The sequence below is a fragment of the Dermochelys coriacea genome, chromosome 15, assembly GCF_009764565.3.
Source record: "Dermochelys coriacea isolate rDerCor1 chromosome 15, rDerCor1.pri.v4, whole genome shotgun sequence".
Taxonomy (NCBI): domain Eukaryota; kingdom Metazoa; phylum Chordata; order Testudines; family Dermochelyidae; genus Dermochelys; species Dermochelys coriacea.
In genome coordinates, this window is record NC_050082.1 from 12438903 (window position 1) to 12458834 (window position 19932).

The window sequence follows — 19932 nt, forward strand, 5'->3', positions numbered from 1 at the left end:
CATGGCCCTGTAGGATAGATACAGCCTATAGTGACCAGAGAGGTTCTTCTATTGCCGTAGGACAGCAGATGTCAAACTTCATTGCACTACAACCTTCTTCTGCCATCTAAAATTACTACATGACCCTGGGTGGGGGTGGCCAGGGCCAAAGCCCTAAGCAGCAGAGCTCAGGCTTCATCTTCAGCTCCAGACCCCAGCGACTCACTTTGGGGCCTTGACCCAGAGTCTGAGAACCATGGCTGTAAGAACTGCATGTCCCCAAGGGACAGTAGCTAGGTTGACGGAAACATTCTTTTAGCTGTATCTACACTGGGAGTTAGTTAGGCACAGCTAAATACAGCACTCCGAGTGGATTTTTCATACCCCTGAGCTCTGTCGCTGTTCATGTATATTTTAAGTGTAGACCACGCCCAGCATCTCCACTCTCCTGTCCCTTCTTCCCTCCAACTGGTACAGGACACTGCTCACAGCCCCACCACATTTCCACCTCCCCATGGTCCTTCCAAGCTTACCGGGGGCACGGAATCACTAAGAGGAGAATGGAGCTGGTATGGGAGGACTCAAAGGAAAGCATGGGGGCATTGATGCAATGGCCTGACAGAGAACATGTTGGTGGCACTGGAGCAACGATACAGAAGTCTGAACAGTGGAAGGGAGAATATGCAGGTTGCAGCAGTGACAGGTGTTGGGATTGCGCAGGGAAGAGTGGAGCTATTCAGTGGGTGCTGTTGGGGAACTTCAGTCTCTCCTCCCAAAACTTCCACATCCATCAATGATATATCTATAGCCCCTACCACTCTAGTAGCAGTGCACCTCATGATATTTAATATATTTATCCTCATAACACCCCTGTGAGATAGGGTGTGCTATATTATCCCCATTTTCGCAGATGGGGAATTAAGACAGAACGACAAAGTAACTTGCCCTAGGTCACACAGGAAGTCTGTCATAGAGCATGGAATTGAACCCAGGTCTCCCAAGATCCAGATGCTAGCTAGTGGACAATCCTTTCTCTTTTGCACTGCCTCAACTCTATCCCTCCCTTTCAAAAACATCCTCACTATTATGATCCCTGCACTGTTCCTGCATCCTCTCACTCAGCTGCTTAACCCGTGTCCCCGAAGCTGGTACTTTCCTCTCAGTGGGAAGGAAGAACCACGCTGTGATCAAGGTGGATAAACCTGTTTGGTTTTTTTTTGTTAATCGATTTTTAAATTTAATTTTAAAATTAAATTTGAAATGATGACAACCTATATTGAAGCTTAAATTTACTATACTATATTGAAATAATTTAAATTAAACGCAACACCTAAAAGCTTGACCAGCTCCCTCTAATTAGTCTTTGATTCTAACATGCATGTAATTGTAATTCAGCCCTCGTGTGTATACATTATGACACAGTCTAATTACATGATCACTGCCACAGTTCAGGGCATCTGCACCTATATTCCCTCTGTAATCCACCAATGGCACCCACTGGCTTCTGGCTCCCCAGCCATCACCTTGCTTGGACAGAGACATGTGCCTCACTCCCTTCTAATCCAGATATTTCCAAGCTACACAGTTCCCCAGTAAGTCAGACTGCCCAAGCAGGCCCGCTTTGTTTTTCTCCTCAGAGGCATAATTGTGTAACTGCTCACAATTTAAGGTCCAACACAGCTTTTCCTAAGCAAGCACATTTATTCTTAAGGTGAAAGCATTACAGAGAAAACATTAAAACAATAAAAGAGCCTACATGTAATGCTAATAAGCTTACCAGAGATCACCCCAACTCCAGCAAGGGCTCTGGCAGGAGTCAAAACCCACCAAGTATGTTTTCCTGTGGTTACAAGTTCACAACAGCCGTTAGCTCAGAACAAATACCCCCATGAATCTGTGAGTCACTCCTTTATACAGTTTGGGCCTCTGATCTTGTCCTCACATAACAGATGATCAGCAGACAAAAGTCTCCTCCTCAGGGCAAAGCTTCTAATGGCTACATTCTTACATAACTGGATGGGGTACATTTGCATATCCTCTCCCTAGAGATTTAGAAAACTCACTTAATTTTAAAAGTTCAGTCTTGTCTGGCACATTGTGTTAAACAGTCCTGGGAAGCTTCTAATACTTTCCCTGGTTTACCTTAGTCATGTCTTCCTCCAGAGACATTTCATACAAGATTACACAATAATACATTAATATTTGCATTTTTAATACAAGGAACTCCTAAGATACTTAAACTTGATTCAGTAAGATTTAACTCAATTTAATATTATTTTTCAGGGAAATTGCCATCTCTCACAATCACTATTTTTTCCATAGGACCCTGCTTCATTCAGTGCACAGGTGGAATGGTACTCAGGGATTAAATCAAGGTTGTGTAGAAAATGGGTTGTTTGTCTGTAGGACCCTTGACTCATTTGCTGAGAAAATGTAAAATATGTAGTGAATGAGACACTGGATTAGAGAAAGGATGATCTCATGGGTCAGGCAGCAACCCCGAAGAATTAGATTCTATCCCTGCCTCTGTCAGAGAGTTCATACATGATACTCTGCAAGTCACAAACCAAGGTGTTCACAGGTGGCCACAGTCTGTTCATTTTTTAGGTACTCTCTTGAGACACCAGGGATCTGATTTGCAAAAGTACTGAGGACTCACAACTACAACTGATGTCAATGAGAGCTCTGCTCTGAATATATAAAGTACTACTTTGAAAAATCAGGCTCTTGGCTCTCAAAGTTGACACCAAAAATTAGCTGACACTTTAAAATGGGAGAAAATACAAAGTCACCTCATATAGATGTTGTAAAGATAATTCTTTACAAACACTAATGAATTTAAGATACTACAATGACAGCACTAATTCTGTATTCAGAGCTGGGTTTGGATAGTGTGCATACATCATACACGGGCTGGATGAGGAAAAAAAAATATTGAACAGCCTACCTGTTCAATGACCACCATCTAACCAGTTCGCTGAATGACAGAGAATAAAGACTATCATAATGCACAAAGGGGCCAGATTAAGGTTGTATCTTACTTAGAGTCCATCCCATGCTTTGTTGCATATTGGGCTACCCACAACTGCCATCCTTGCCTGTCAACGGCCCTTCTCTCCAAATCTTCCCATTTCATGTTGAGGTGCTTGATGTCGTTCAGAACTGTTCGTTTCCATGTTATTCACTGTCTTTCTTCTTGCATTTTCTGGCTTTCATTCAAGGGCATTATTTGGTAAGCGATCTTTTTCCATTCTCAGCACATGTCCCAGCCACTGACGTCTTCTTTTATAGATCTGTGAGAGGGTGCCTTGTCTAGTAATTTTTCTGACTGCTTCATTCGTCTTCCTATCTCTATACGTTATTCCCAATATTCTTCTCAGACATTTGTGATGAAATGCATCCAGCTTTTGTGTATCTATCTTGATAAGTTGCCATGTCTCACCGCCATACGTTGTGATGGCAACAACAATTGCTTTGTACACATTCAGTTTTGTCTTGAGGGAGATGTTTTTGAGTTGCCAGATGTTTGCCTTCCCAATTCTTATTGCCTCAGAACAAGCTCTATCTTGGCTGATGGCACTTCCAAGATGCATGAAATTGTCCACCTTCTCCAGTTTCTCTTCTTCAATTTTGATTTCTGCCTCTGTAGTCCCCATTAACATGATTCTACATTTCTTTGCATTGTATCTTAAATCTTTCTTTTCCATTACTTTTTGTATTTTTGTAGTCTATTGACATCTTCATTAATAAGAGTTATGTCATCAGCAAAGTCTAGACCAAATAGCCTTGAATTGTTCCATTTTTGGCCATATGTATCACTGTCACATTGTTTTAATCCATAGTTTATGACTAGCATAAACAAAAAAGGAGATAGAACGCACCTCTGCCTTACACCTGTCTTGATGCCGAATGGCTTACTCAATCCATTTTCCATTTTAATGCAGCATTTTGAGTTGGCATAGAATGCCTTCATAATATTGATTAATTTTGTTGGAATTCCATATTGTTCCACAATTTTTCACATTGTTTCTCTGTTTACACTATCAAATGCCTTTTAAAAGTCCACAAAAGTGATGGCAAGACTGCCTTGCAATTCAATTGTGTTCTCAATAATCCATTTCAGGGTGAAAATAGCATCTGTACACAATCTCCCTTGTCTAAATCCAGACTGTTGCTCACGTTGGATGGTATCCATCCTTCCTTTCATTCTGTTTAGGAGGACTGCTGCTAATACTTTTCCTGTGACAGATACTCCCCTCCAATTTGAACAATTGTTTAGATCACCTTTCTTTGGTAACTTGATGATGATACCAAGGGTCCATTCTTCCAGCACATTCTCCTGCATCCATATTTTGTTGCACAGTGAACAGATGACTGATTCCACATCTTCGCCTCCATGTTTAAGCATCTCAGGATGAAGGCCGTGCAATCCAGGTACCTTGTTTTTCAGCTTCTTATTACTTCTTCGATTTTTACCTCAGATACATCTATATCTAGGTCTAATGGTTTATTTATCATTGTTAAATTCCAGTCTTGTAATTGGTTCTGGTTGATTTAGCACTTCTTTGAAGTGTTCCACCCATTTATTTTCTTGTTCCTCCTGTTTTTTCAAAATTTCTCCTGGTTTCCCTTTCACTGGGACACTTGTGAATTTTGATCCATATCCTGTTAACTGTTTCAGGATTGTGTAGACTGTTCTTGTACCGTTTCTTTCCCCTGCTTCTTCAGCTTCACTAGCTTTATTTTCTATCCAATTTCACTTATCTTTTTTGCATTGTTTCTTTACTGCTTTGTCAAGATTCCTGTAGATTTGTTTTGTTTCTTCAGTTGCGTGTTGTAGTACTAGAACCTTTTGTTTTCTTCTTTTGCTTATAATTTTCCATGTTTCTTCTTCCACTGATCTTTATTGCTTCCTCTCTTTCTACCAATTATCTTTTCAGCTGCTTCTAGCATAGCTATTTTGGAAAGATTCCAGTATTTTTCCACTTTGTTTTCTTCAAGAGCCTCAAACCTGTACTTGACCTCTATCTGGAACTCTTTTCGTATCCTGCTATCTTTCTGTGTATTGTAGTTTCTGTGTATTGAATAATCAGAGTCGTCTTTCTTTTTGAGCACTTTAAACTTCAATTTGATGTTTGCTTTCAGCAAGTAGTGATCACTCCCCATATGGGCTCCTCTGAATACTCTTGTGTCTAACACAGATATAGTCTATCTCATTTTGGTGTAAGGTCATCTAGTGAAATCCATGTCATTTTCTGTACATTTTTATGTTGGAAGAAAGAATTGCAGATGCTCAGATTGAATTTTGTGCCAAAAACAAAGAAGTCTTGTGCCATTGTCTGTCACTGTTCCAGTTGTATGTGGGCCGGTGACTGTTTCCCAACCTCTTTCATTTCTGATCTGGGCATTAAAATCTCCCATAACCAGGACAAGATTGTGGTTTGGTATTTCTTTCATTACATTGTTCAATTCTGCATAGACTCTCTCTTTGTCCTCTTCATCTGCATCATTTGTCGGAGCATATGCCTAGACTATGGTGCACTTAATGTGCCGAGAATAGAATCTAGCTGCCAGTTGTACAGTCACCCTTAATTCTGGCATTTCTTAACTTTGGAGTGTTTGATTTTGCAACCTTAATGTTTTCTTAACAGATATTTTAGATGTACTATAACATATAGAATATCAGAGTTGGAAGGGACCTCAGGAGGTCATCTAGTCCAACCCCCTGCTCAAAGCAGGGCCAATCCCAATTTTTGCCACAGATCCCTCAATGGCCCCCTCAAGGATTGAACTCACAACCCTGGGTTTAGCAGGCCAATGCTCAAACCATTGAGCTATCCCTCCCCCCAATATATATATATATATATATATATATTATACCCAAAGATACCTTTCGGTATGAGCATCTTGTAAGTTTAACTGTTAAAGCCCTTGTGAATTAACAGGCAAATATTACTGCTTTTTGTATCCTACTGACAATTTTACCTTTTTCAATTACCTGGCTCCCATTGATAAGTTTGTTTTTGCAACTGACAGTTTAAGTATCAGTACTTTTCCTTCACTCTGTACACAATTTAAGATTATTTTTGTATATCTGCACTTTTAAAAATATTATGTGATAATACTAAAATAAGCACCTTAAATCAATAAAACATATTTTCAACAACTCTTTACTAGCAACCACCATAGCATCACCTGCTCCTATTATTAATAATGGCCAATACAAAGTGAAAGCCAATAAGTTTTGTTAAGTACCCCGAGACTGGGGCAAACTGTTGAAGGGTACAGGGTCTAGTGATGCGAGTTCTCTATCGGGAACACCCTGTTGCTGACCATAGGAAGTCTGATAGGAATCTACAGTGAGAATGGACCCCACGAATTAGAACTCCTATGAGAAGATACAGAGCAAGAGGCAATCCATGAATACCAGGCATCTTTCTAATTAGGTATTTACAGTGTAGAAATAGTGAATATAATTAAACCAAACAGGGCACCTGTGCAGAGCCCTTATATATTCTGTTCACATTCATCCCATTCAATTCTGCCCTACGTGAAGCTTTGAAGGTTTCAAGGGTTGTCCCAAATTGAGCACACTGCAATAATCTTGTTACAAGAAACGCACCAGAGAAACTGTCTCAGCCTCCTAAGCAGCCATAGATGAAAAATGACACATCATGGTATTCTTGGCTGACGACCAGGAACAGCAATGGATCAAGAGTAACCCAAAGACTGAATCACACTGACAAGTGTGGGATATACACCTCAAACAGAAGACATTCTCAGCCCCCACTTGCTCCTCTAACATTTTCATGTACTTAAGAGCACAGCTTCCATCATATCAAGGATGAGCCTAAGCCATTCTCTACCATATACTTCCCCAGTTGTCTCAAACAGTTGGAGATCACAAGAACTGTAGTATCCAAGTTTAATAAAAAGAATCATAAGGTCTAAGCGTCATCCATCATTGACAACCCTACTGCCCCTACCAGTTGAAACATGCACATAAATAAGATGGAACCCTGCACAAGACAACCCCCTGCAGGGAAGAATAAGCATCTCTTACTACCCTTTGGAGCTCTCCAAAGAACAAACATACTGAAACATCTTCACATCCATTCCCAAAAGCTTTCGCAGAAAAGTCAACAAAGCCTAGTGGCCTCTAGTATCCAAGGCTATTTATAATTGAAAGAAGACTAGCATGGATGCATTGCTTGTACCCAATACCACCATTTCATGGCTATCTCCAGCAAATGTCTAAAATCAGACTGATAAGAGTGAATCCATGTTTGAATCGCAGTAACAGAAGCTGCCTCATTTACCACCTACGCAGCTATACCATATCCAAGAGACTCTCTCTAAAGATGGGTCACTTGAATACTTTCATACAAGTTTAATTTATTTTAAATGATTCTTAATAGTGTGAATATTTGTTAATGGCAAGTAACATTAATTTTCATCATCTTGTAAAGGTGAACGAGAAGATTTGTGCATGGACTAGTGAGTTTTCAGGACTATTTTGCAAGATCTTGTTAAACACTTTCTATGGTTACAGAACATTTTCCAAAGGAAATCTACATAGTAATTATTTTAATTATTTCCTTTACATGTCAGTTACTTATGAGTCACTGAAGGTGAAAACAGAAGCACAGGAAGAGGAACCAATACGTGATCAGACCTCAAAACATTCCTAGGCAACAGCTCCCAACCCTGCTGCTATATATTACACCAAGCATACCTCTGGCTATTATAACCCCTGGTTGGGGCAAGTCTTATTTTATTCTAACTGCAACAAGATGAAACTGCCAAACTGTAATTTCAGATGTGACACATGAACCCAATCTCAATAAAAGCACTATAATAATGATTCTCAATACCAGCAAAAGCATTTTTTTAAATTAAAATAATATGTATGGTTACTTTTATGTCCGAGATGTGTTATGTAGTTCAGGGGAAACACTATCACTTGCAGAACACAAAAGGTTTTGGACCTTAGGAAAACTGTCAGTGCTTACAATGATAACCCAAAACAGCCTATGAATTTAGAGGGTATTTTAATACTATCTACTTTCCAATTTCCAGAATTTTAAATGTTTAAGTTAAGAGGCATTCCTTGTTATACAACTATTTTATTTTTAATTAAGATTTTGTTTGCTAAGACTAATATATTTACTTAATCTGTTATTTTAAGTTTCTCTTGAACATACTCATCAGCATCCATTTTTTAAATACCACTGATAGAAGACTGCTATAGACTGACATGCCCGGACAGAAAAAAAGAGTTTGCGCATTAGCTCCAAGTTTCCTTGCCCCTGAGGATTGTCTTTGTGTAAGACAGGTGACTTCACAGAACAAACTAAAAGTATAACATATTAGCTCTGAGCACCCAAAAAGCATGCGAGGCACTTCACAGGCACAAGGAAAGCCACTCCGTGCCCTGAATAGTTTATAACCTAAATTCAGACATGAACCTCCATGAAGACCAAAACAAATAAAATAGGATCGGGAACAAGGGTTACAGGAATGAGGCCAGGTGATTAAACTGAGAAACATCTAAACATCTTGAGAGAAACGTTAAGCCCGTTTGGCATTATTTGCATCCCATAAGCAACAAAGCAGAGCAGAGCATAGGGCCCACACAGCCAGCGGTTTATTTAACATTGTTCTGAAACCGCAGAGGCTACCAAGTTGGTCAGGAAGCCGCAGGGGGTGATCAGCAGAGCCCGCAGAAGAGGCTGGAAGGGAGCTCAGGGGAGAAAGCAGCGTGACCAGCCTCCTCCGGTGTGGAGAACGGAAGGGGGGAACTACGCCCTCCCCGGACAGGCCGCTGGCAGGGGAGAGGAGCAGCGGCGCGGTCGGCTGGCTCAGGATAACTGAGCCGGGAGCAGGGAAGCCAGCCCCAGAGACACACCGGGTTGGCGGCGAGTGAGGGAGTGGTGGGGTAGCGGGGCGCGCCGCCCCTAGAGGCTGCCAGCGGGCAGCAAGAAGGCAGGCTGCCCCTGGGGCCACCCCCACAGGAAGCGGCTGCCGACCAGGACGGGGGCGGTGCAACACGGCAGGAGAGAGACAGACACATCGCGGCGGCCTGCCAGCCCCAGAGACAGGCGACTGCGGGGAGCGGGCCCCGCACCCTCCGGCTGCAGGGCGGGGAGCGTCCCGGGTGGCCAGCCAGTCTCCCCGCCCGGGCAGCCGAAGCAGGGCGCGTTTGCGGCCTAGGCTCCTCCGCCCCCGCGTCGCCACGGGGCCCCGTACTCACATCTGGCTGACCAGCTTCTGCCGGAAGTTCGTGCTGCGCCAATCGGTCTCCTGCCCAGACACGTCCATCCCCGCCGCTGCCGCCGCCGCCAACCCCAGCCGCCGCGGTTCCCTCCGCCGCTGACGACGATCCGCCACAGGCTAACCCGGAAGTGACATCAACTTCCGGCGCAGTGGGCGCGCGCGACTGCGCTGGAAAATGAAGTCTCCTTTGGCCTCGGTCTCGCCAGCAGTTCTTCCCCCGATGCATGTTGGGAAACGTAGTCCCGCTGCTTCCACATGCACATGGGGGGGCTCCCCGATGCGTGGTGGGAGATGTAGTTCTGTGGGTGGAACAGGCTCAGAGATAGCCGGGCACCGGACAGGACGGTCCCGGCTGCTCAGCAGCACTAGGCCGGAAGGGACGCTGCTTAGAGCCTGTGGCCCCAGGGCGGCCTTGGTCCCGCAGTGAGGCAGCCCCACCCGAGGCCCTGGGCAGCTGAGGGGTGTGCACAGTTTCCTAGGAAAAAAGAACAGGAGGACTTGTGGCATCATAGAGACGAACAAATTTATTTGAGCATGAGCTTTCGTGAGCTACAGCTCACCTCATCGGATGCATTCAGTTTCCTAGGAGAATTTTATTTTGTCTTCAATCCCTCAAGGGCGAATGAGAGGCTTGAGCCTTAGCCCTACAACCGGCTCCAGAAGCTCACATACTGCAGGTGTGCAGAGCTTCATTGACTTCAGCGGGGCGTCACACAAGTGTAAGGGTTTGCCCAGACAGAGCAACCTGCATGGATGAAGCCTTGGTTACTGCCAGCATTACCTCAAGTCCATCTATTAAATGCTTTCTCTCCCAAAAGCCAGAGTGAAGCCTTGCAGGGCATTATCATGTCCTGCCCCTTCGCTGCTGGCCTCCTAACTGGCTTCAGAATGTAATGCTTTAATTTACAAAAATAACAATGGGAGACTATTCTGTTTGACAGTTTTGTACCTACTATAGGCCACTGTGCTTAAGCACGAATAGTATCACTAAATTCACTAAAACTACACACATGCCTAAAGTTAAGCACAGGATGAGGTCCTTAGTTCCAAATAACATCACCTCTTACTCATCTCCACACATTTAGCATATGTGTAAGTGCTTGTAGAACCAGAGTTTATGATTCTTATAACTGCTAGATTAGAGGTGAACATATTTCTTTTTTTCTTTGTTTACTTTGTGCATTAGACAGCACTACATATTTGCCCCCTTGCTAAATAGATCAATGGGGCCACCCTGAAGAGGCACATCATCAAGAATGGGAACAGACAGAGGAATAAAGTAATAAATCTAGTAAAGGCATCAGGAGCAGGCAAACTGGAGCAGAGGTCTACTATATAGGGCAAGATTGTGGAGGACTTTATGTAGATGAGGGAAAAAAAATTAATAGGATGCTGTAAGAGACAGGTAGCTAATGAAAAGATTCAAGAAACACGGATGGAGTGATGGGATAGGAAGTTTACTTTGGGCAACCTCATTTTTTAACAGACTATAGGAGGAAGAGGTGAAAGACATGGAAGCCAGACAAGCCAGTTACAGAAATTAAGGCTAGATGGAGACAAACCAGGTGCCCTTCAGAAAGATTTAAAGAGAAGGAAATTCTTCAGGTTAATTGAAATTATTTTCTTCATATGACTTTTACATCTATAATTCATTTAAATTGAAAACTGAAAATGGAAGTATAAGGAAAGAACCAAAGGATGACCTAACCATTAAGAAACATTCCTACGGAGCAGCAATCAGTGGTATTTCTATAGTTCAGGTTCCACATACTTTTCATAGTAAAAATCTAGTTATGCAAGTTCCAGTTGATTCAAACAGAATCAGGATGAAATTTAGAACCAATTTAAAGTGTGGGGAGCAATCATCACAGTGTCAGTAGACCCACTATACTGACACCAAGGTACAATGACAAATGTTCTGAGACAAGCAGCCATGCATGTTGCACTTGTGATAATGTGGCAAGTATGGGCATCTGCATATTACAAAGGAAGCCATACAAAGTTTTCAGAGCTATAGCTGCAGGAAGAAGCTTGTTAATAGGTTTGTAATTATAATACACAGAAAGATGTGGAAAAGGAAATGAAAATACATTCCGTGGCAGGCATGTTAGAGGTACAGCAGTAGTGGGATTTCTCTGACTCAAATAAGATACTGTAGAATTAATCTGAGGCAGTAGAGTGGGACATGGCACACCTAGGAGCATATTTGGTAAGGGAAATGTCAACCAAATTGTTCTCACTTTTCTGGTCGTTCACTTAGCAACAGCAGCACATTTCGGAGTAAGACACGTGTGGATAGGACCAGTCACTGTAGTGTCTAGGGCTTGAGAAATTTCAGACAGTGAGACAAACATTAATACAAGTGATGAGGCAGTCAAAAAAACCACACAGGTGAAACTGGATAGCACACCTTTGTGAGACTGTGAGTTTTATTACACTCTCTGCTGAGTGCGGCACTGGAATGGCCCAATTCAGGCATGTAGGTGGGATGCTCTAGTCCAGCAACTGTGGTTTCTCAAGGGGAGAGAAGGGGCAGAGTAAGGCTGTGAGCTTATATGTTCCCAAGTGCCAGTTTCTTAGCACTATAAAGCCCTATACACAAGCTGCCATTTCCCTCATTTGGTAAGGAGTTTCTCTCATGTTGTACTGATGTTACTTTCTTAATAAGCTATTTTGTCTCTCAATTATGTGGCAATTACTTACATTCACACTAAGGGACTGATCCTGAAAAGTGTGATGTGAAAGTGTGAAAAGTGTGATGAGTATAGACGTTTTATGAGGAATTTAGAACCACAGAATAATAGGTAAGGGGTGAGGTTTTCACAGGAGACTAAGGGAGTTATGCCTAACTTGATATGTTGCTGTAAAAGGAAGGAAGATAATGAAGATGTTCAAAGGGCATAAGTAGCAGCGTTTTGAGCAGACTAGAAATGGGAGGCCAAACATGAGATTATTACAATAATTAAGACTAGACAAAGTCGATAGATCCTGGTGTCATGGAAAGCAGTGTGAGTAGGGGGCAGTGTTCCCTCTAAGCTCTGTGTGTGTGCGTGCTCACACAGATCCTAAACCCCAAGCACACAGTGAACACCACGCGCACATTAATCCCACGTCCCGACCACACATCGGTCGGGATGCCCTTTGTCCCGATATCAGGGACCACTCACCATCACTGCCAAAGTCCCGGGGCTGGCGTGGCAACACTTCCTGGGGCAGCTCCTGGCGGCGCGCCTGCCTGCCAGCAGGAGCCTGTAGTGCAGACGGACCCTAGGCACAGAGGTGGAGGGGGATCTCAGAGCCCTCCGCCCCCACACACCCGATCTGATCCTAGGAGCCAGAGGGACCTGCTGACTCTTAGGGTCTCTGCGCACTGCCGGCGCCTGCAAGCCCTGCTATGCGGCTCCGGCAGCTCCCATTGGCACTTTTCCTGGCCAATGGGAGCCACAGAGTTCACGCTTGTGGCAGGCGCAGCTTGTGGAGAGTCTGGAGACCACCCACCCCACCTCTCCGCTCTGACTCTAGGAGCCAGAGACCTCCCAGCAGAGCTGGTGAGTGTGGCCAAGGAAGGGGGCAGGGCATGATGGAGTGAGTGTCTGGAGGTCTGTGGTGAGGTGCTCGGCTGTGAGGGTCTGGAGGGCACTGGGCAGTGCAGGAGGTTTGTGTGTTTTGAGATGCTAGGCAGTAGGGGTCTGTTGGGGGGTGCTGGGCAGTGGGGGAGATCTGTGTGTGTCAGGGCACTGGGCAGTGGAGGTCTGTTTGGTGCATTGTTTAGTTGTGGTGGTGGGACTGTGGGGAAGGGCACTGGGAAGGAGGGAGGGAGGAAAAATCTGTGTGTAGTGGGAAACTAGCAAGTGGGGGGTTCTGTGTGGGGTGCTGGGCAGCTGTTGGTGGGGGGGTGCTGGCCAGGGAGGTGGTGTGCACAGCTCTGTGCATTTGTGGTGGAAATGTTGGAGGGGGGAGGTTGTGGGGAGGCTCTGGGCATAGTTGGTTCAGGGGGTGCAGGGCAGGGGTGCTGTGTGGCTCTCTTTCTCCCTCCTGGCTCCCCCACTCACCCAGTGTGTCCTGATATTTCACTCTTGCGATCTGGTCACCCTGTTTACAGGGACTTTTGATATTATTCACCCGCCATCTATCAACACAGCAAGATTCTACTAGCTGGCAAGGGGGGGAAAGGGAAAGGAGGGCAATGAATCGTACCCCTCCCCACCAGCATTTTGAATGTGGAACGCTGATCATGTCGGGACAGTCGGGACCCACACATCTCCTTGTAGTCTGTTCATTTGGCTGTGTACAAACTCAAGTACGTGCAAATAAGTCAAAATGCCTGGCTGTAGTTGCTAAGGAACTGCAAAGATTTCCCAGAAATTAACAAAGGTAATTGTTGTTTTCATGATTGAAATCTTTCAAAGGCATTGGACTTCATACATTTACTTGTGATGTTTTACCATTTTCCCGCGTTTTTTTGCCACAGATACATGGACGTGATCAGAGCTATGCACAAACTTCCAGTATCCTGATTGAAATGATCTCCCGTTTGCCCTTTTGTCGAGTCATGCTGTTAAGCACATTGAAATAGTAGCCATATAATAAAAGTATTAATTTTAAATAAACCAATCTGGTAAAAAATCAATCCCAAAATGTCACTGTCTAGAGGTCTAAAGCATAAAAGAACAGTGACTTCATTTAAATCTGGATGGCTGGATGAGACTTTAGAGACGGTTACACGGAAGTCACATAGTTAATGCTTGTTAAACTTTGTGAAATATTCACATATCATGAGGACAACAGAGTGGTTTGTGTATATTGTCAAGATGCTAGAGCTTCAGGAGAATTTTCAACAGGAAGAATGTGGAACGATGTATGGAAGTTGGATTTCTTAAAGCATCATCAGTCAAATCCCTATGTTCAAAATACAAAGACTTTCTTGCTGAAGAGATTGTGAAATGAAATGAAAAAGATTGCCGGGAAAAACAGTAAAAGGTTAGTTTAGCAGTCTTTGACCAATAAGGAAATTAAAATGCGTTTGTAATTACATATCTTATTCTTGGCTGATAATCATTTATTGATACTTTTTAGGAAAATTTTAAATTTAAAACACAAATTGTTTTTCTTTTTTTACTTATGATGTCTCTATCTGAAAAGCCATATAAATTGACACAAATTGCAAATTAAAACTTTTTAAACATATACACGTTTTAAAAAAAGAAAAGGAGTATTTGTGGCACCTTAGAGACTAACAAATTTATTTGAGCATAAGCTTTTGTGAGCTACAGCTCACTTCATCGGATGCATTCCAATTAAGTGAGCTGTAGCTCGCGAAAGCTTATGCTCAAATAAATTTGTTAGTCTCTAAGGTGCCACAAGTACTCCTTTTCTTATTGCAAATACAGACTAACACGGCTGCTACTCTGAAACCAATACACATTTTAGTCGCTTGAGTGCATTTGGCTCATGGTGCACAAATTTGAACTCTGCTTCAAAAATTTGCACAGAAGAAATTTTTTGTGCACACGGCCTGTCAAAAATTAGAGGGATTGGCAGTGGGATACAAGTTGGATGACTGCCAAACCAATGGTTCTCAACCAGGGGTATGTGTATCCTTGAGGGGACACAGCGGTCTTCCAGAGGGTATATCAACTCATCTAGATATTTGCCTAGTTTTACAACAGCCTACATAAAAAGCACTAGCAAAGTCAGTACAAACTAAAATTTCATACAGACAAAATGAGAAAGTAAATGATTTTTCAGTACTCGTGTGCTGTGACACTTTTGTATATTTATGTCTGATTTTGTAAGCAAGTAGTTTTTAAGTGAGGTGAAACGTGGGGGTACGCAAGACAGATCAGACTCCTGAAAGGGGTACAGTAGTCTGGAAAGATTGAGAACTACTGTGCCAAGCTAGCATGATGAAGCAATGTGTTCACACAAACAGTGCACACTAAATCAACATGCAATTAATTAACTTTCAAAGTAAATTATATGATATATATTAACTGACAAGTTAGTATGCTTTAAGAATTGCATTGTGTGTACCAAGGTCATTTTAATCAATGTGCACAAACTAAAATTAGTGTATAGTAAACCTCCTATATAGAGAAGCCCTTAGAGATGTAGATCACCTGAGTCTCAATAAATCCACTCTAATAATTGCACATCAATGCACAGTGGTGGATTTTCTGAAATAAGCAGCCACTTACATCATTCATCTGTGAAAATGTAGTGGACCTGGTCACCTGTAGATCACAGGGAGAAGCTATGAAAGCTGTGGATGGAGGACAACAGCATGCTAATATGTTTACAATGGAAATACACTGAAAAATATAGAGCAGGAAGATAAAATACATTACACAGCTGGCAAGTTATTGTTTGTCAGAGCCAAGGGACTGATAGTTTTGTAGTAGAAAGATTTCTGGGAGTCACTTCACCCTTTGCCTCCGTTTACAAATAAGTTAACGGTAATAAAAGCTCTTCTGGGGTAAAAGAAGTGGGTTATAGTGCATGTAGGTGGACTTACACTGCATCACGCTTGATTTCGGAGATATCATCCAAATTTCTCTCTTTTTCTGGCCATTGACCTATTAGCATTGGCAGCACTTTTAGGATGAAGTGTATTTTTGGATGGAACCGGGTCACTGCATTAACCAGGGCAAATGTGCCAGACGCTTATCCGAAAGACATGAGAGATGTCCAGATAGCTCTACATGCAGGCAGATCTGTACGCAGCCAGCCGGGGAGAGGAAATTGGTGAGGGCCCCTTTAAGAGGGGCTTGTGGGCGTAGCCCTTTGATCGATCACGTGGGAAGGGCGCTCTGGCCTGACTCTATGGTTGTGCGAAGATGAACCCGGAAGAAGGCGGGGGGCAGGCGCGAGGCTGGGGTTGCCGCTGCCGGTAGGTTACTGCAGGGCTGTGTCCAGGTGGGGCGCCCTCTGCCCCCCCCCCCGGATTTTCCAGACGGGATTCGTAGGGGGGGTGACCATTCGGGGGGGGGGCACCACTGACAACTAGCTCCCCCCCGACTGAGCTGCCGCCCTGCCCCCACCGATAGGGAGACACCCCTCCCCGAGGGCGGGCGCCCCTGCTCCTGGCCCCCGCCACGGGGTGCTGCCCCCCCCCGGCGCCGAGTAAAGCTTCGTGTGCGGCCCCCGGCGCTGTCCAGCAACGGAGTCACCGACTGACCAGCCTGCTGGCCGGTGCCGATGGCTACAGGGACGGCGCTGCCCAAGGCGCAAGGAATCCCCCCCCCACCCCGGATATTTTAGGCCCACTTCTTCTGGCGCGTCTCCCCCACCCCCACCCCTCATCCTTTGCTGGATAAGGGGCGGCCGCGGTCGGAGAGCCATTTGGTGGGTTTGTGGGGAGGGAGAGACGCACGAATAACAGGTGTGCAGCTGTCCTTGTGATACTTCCTTGACAGCCCCGTTCGGCTGGCGTGTAGCACGGCGGTTTATTTCGCTGGAGTTGGGACTCTAGGGAACGAGTAGTGCTCAAAGCGTTGGTGGGAGCCAATAGCAGGACTGGTTCGGTCTAGTCTTGCCTGTGGGAACAAGGATCAAAATAAATGAGCGCTTACAGCCATTTCTATTACTTACATTAGTGATTCTGAGAACCCTTTTAATGAACCGCTGGAAACATAAAGTCTTCTGCCGGGCTGTTCCCACAGCTTTAGAAGTACTGTGACAACCACAAATAGGATAAAGGCATAGAGGTTAAAGGTGAATGAGCAGTCAACTTTGTCCTTCAGGTGTCATGAAAAGCAAAATCACAGTATACAGCAGGGAATCTCATTGAAAAGTCCAATCTTAGTCCCACCTGTCGGGCTCTCTATTGGTAGAGCAGAGACTGGATTCCATTGGTCTAAATGTAAAGAAGATTCTTTAGTCAGACTGCTGACTGCACGCTGTTCTTATTTTGAGTGTCTAGCTCCAAAACTAACCTAGCCAGTGGTCCCAAGGGCCACTATAGTTTCATCACTGAGTCCTGACAAAGCAGTCATGGAATAGGGTTGCTAACTATGGTATCCTGCCTTATCTGGACCGTGTATCTTGAGATTGGGATGACTGTTGGGATGGTGTTTTCAGTTCCAGGTGAGCAATAATTTTAGCAACTAAAAGTAAACTTGGGAGTAAAACTGGAAGTTGACTTTATCTGTCTTTCTTGCCTGACCTGAGAATGGACATGAATTGATTAGTTTGGAACCCAAATAGATTTCTGGGAAACTTATCTTTCAGTCTTGTGTAACCTGGAATACGCTTTTCATAATTAGGAATCTGTAGGTTGACATTAGGAACTGGACATTGGGAGTGATATTAGGAACCTGGAATGCCCTGTTATTGGAAAAAATAGGCACTTTGTTGCAAGAAAGCTCCATTTTTTCTAACCCACAAAAGATAGTACAGAGCCTGTAATAGATCTTTGGGGCCTGGAATTACTTTGGGAAGGAAAGTAATGTTTTATAACAGATGCAATTGGTATCAGTGGTGCCAGTGAATCCACATATGGCAGTTAAACCATTAGATCATGGGTTCTCAAATTTTTTAAGGGTGGACCACAACTTAAATGTCTCCTGGACACCTTTCTCTCATTCACAATTATATGATATCTTTGTGGTAATTACTTAAATGGAAAAGGAATATTGAGAAAGCATTTATGTATTTTTACCTATCTTAATCTGATTTAACAGTTGGAAACACAGGGGAGAGCAAGCAATGTTTGACCAGATAGCTTCCTGCACACCAACAAAATATTCAGTGGACCAGAACTTGAAAGCCATTGCATTAAATTACCTACTGCTTAAAAACCTGCACAGCCTCACAGAACCTTTTAGAGTTCTTTCTAAATTCAACTTTTCTCTGTCATTCTTTCATCTTTTTTATGAAAGAGATTGTTAAAAAAAAAGTGCTTGTTTTTATACCAGAGTTCAGCTGCTGCCACTGTCTGTCAGAATCTTTTCCATGTGACATCCTAAGTAGATGCTGTGAAAATTATAATGTTAAAAACAGGCAAGCATGATCTGTAAGGAGGAATAAATAGCAGAAGCAGTTGAACTCTTAAAGATACACTGAGGCCTTATGAAAAAGCTTTGGAAAGACTTTTTTGCTTATTTAGCATTTTTTCTGTATTTATAATTACATTATTATGCATTAATGCCAGTGTGTGGCCTACAAGGTAGTGCTCAAGAACACAGTGCAAACTATCATATAGTAATTTTATAATTTTGGGAAAGGTCACATGACAGAGAAATATTGGGCAAGCATCTCAGTAAAACAGCCACTGTTAAGAAATTCATACTTTTAAGGTAACTCCATAATGGTGTGTTTCTGAGAAACATTTTGTGAAATATTGTATTACAATAATATATTGCTGTTCAGAGAGAGAGAGACACACACACACACAAAAAGGGAAAAGTCGCAAAGTTATGTAAACACTAGTAAATTCAGTGGAAGTTTTGCCATTAACTTAGTTGGAGCCAAGATTTTCTCCATGATCTCTAGCAGTGGTTCTCTAACTTTTTTTTTTCTGCGGACCACTTGAAAATTGCTGAGGGTCTCGGCAGACCACTTAATGATCTTTCCAAATTTTGTTTGTACCATTAGCTAACTGGATAAAAGCGCTATATAAAAAAAACCCTTAATAATAATTAACTTTTTTTGTTCTACAAGTAAAAGCACACAACTCGTATTTTAATATCAGTAGTCTTACCTTTCTAATGCGACGGATGTATCCTCTCTCTACCCCGCCACAGAGCTGAGGCTGGGAAGGAGGGCCGTCTCTCCCTGGCAGCTGCAGCCCTGGAGTGGGGAAAGTTGTCTCTTTCTCTGGATGCTGCAGCCCTGCACATCCCAAATTACCCCCTTCTCACCCCACTGTCCCCTCCCACCTGCCCCTTATTACCCCCAAGGCTACCACCTCTCTTTACATGTGCGTCTTCTCCAGGGTCCAGGCACCTAATTAGTGGAGCCATGCCTGTGCAGCTTCACTAATTAGGTGGGTGGCCCTTCATTCTCTCATGTGCAGCTGCCCAGCATGCACCTTAGAGGGAACTATCCGCAGACCACCTGAATTGAGCTTATGGACCACTATCCACGGACCACAGTTTGAGAACATCTGATATAGAAAACAGAACTTGTACTAAGAAAAATCTCTATAGCATACTTTATATGATGATGAGCATAATGTGGGTATGTGAGAATATGTATTGCAAGGTGCTGTTTATGCGTAGGAAGAACCTGCATTTGCATCTGAGAGTAGTCTGTGATTGGACAATGAATGTCTGTTGTATTGTACAAGACAGTTGAAGTTTGGCATTTCCTGACTCTTGATTGCCTAGCTATGCAATTTGCAACTTTAACATTTTCTCAGCATAATTTTGCAGAGAATACTATATAGTAAAATATAAAGCTGTGAGCGTAAATGTAGTTTAGACAATATTGTATCATGAAGATTTCTCCCTTTCAAATGTTCCAATGATTCTAGAGACTGGGAATTGTTTAGAAGTTCAGTTCTTCCTGAAAGTTGTCTTTATATTCCCACTTTAGCGCTGTTTTTCTAGAAGGTTACTAATTTTGACAGCAAAAGCATGCTCTCACAGCACTGAACATTCATAGTCAAGGTTGTAAAAGGCCAATACAGTCTCCAAATGCCTTAGTTCCCTCCTTTCCTTGATTAGCCGTGAGTGT

The 19932-nt window shown here is 43.3% G+C and overlaps 2 protein-coding genes across 18 annotated transcripts in view; one reads left to right on the forward strand and one right to left on the reverse strand.

Moving 5' to 3' along the window:
- Window positions 1-9479, reverse strand: part of MED15 (mediator complex subunit 15) — a 40626-nt gene extending 31147 nt beyond the window's left edge. For 9 of the 13 annotated variants that reach the window (XR_006275882.1, XR_006275881.1, XR_006275880.1 and 6 more), the window contains exon 1: window positions 9233-9411. Coding sequence is in view for 10 of the 13 variants with exons in the window: in XM_038373757.2 (XP_038229685.1) it covers window positions 9233-9300 (68 nt within the window). In the remaining 3 variants the exon portion in view is untranslated. Of the gene's footprint in view, window positions 1-9232 lie in introns of all 13 variants that reach the window. The other 4 variants (XM_043498144.1, XM_043498142.1, XM_038373750.2 and 1 more) reach the window with 3 other exon arrangements.
- A 96-nt stretch (window positions 9480-9575) lies between these two features.
- KLHL22 (kelch like family member 22) overlaps window positions 9576-19932 on the forward strand; it is a 30575-nt gene continuing 20218 nt past the window's right edge. Inside the window, exon 1 of one of the 5 annotated variants that reach the window (XM_043498146.1) lies at window positions 9576-9932. The gene's annotated coding sequence lies outside the window, so the exon portion shown is untranslated. Of the gene's footprint in view, window positions 9933-16050; window positions 16145-16574; window positions 17341-19412; window positions 19435-19932 lie in introns of those variants that run through there. The other 4 variants (XM_043498148.1, XM_038373141.2, XM_038373142.2 and 1 more) reach the window with 4 other exon arrangements.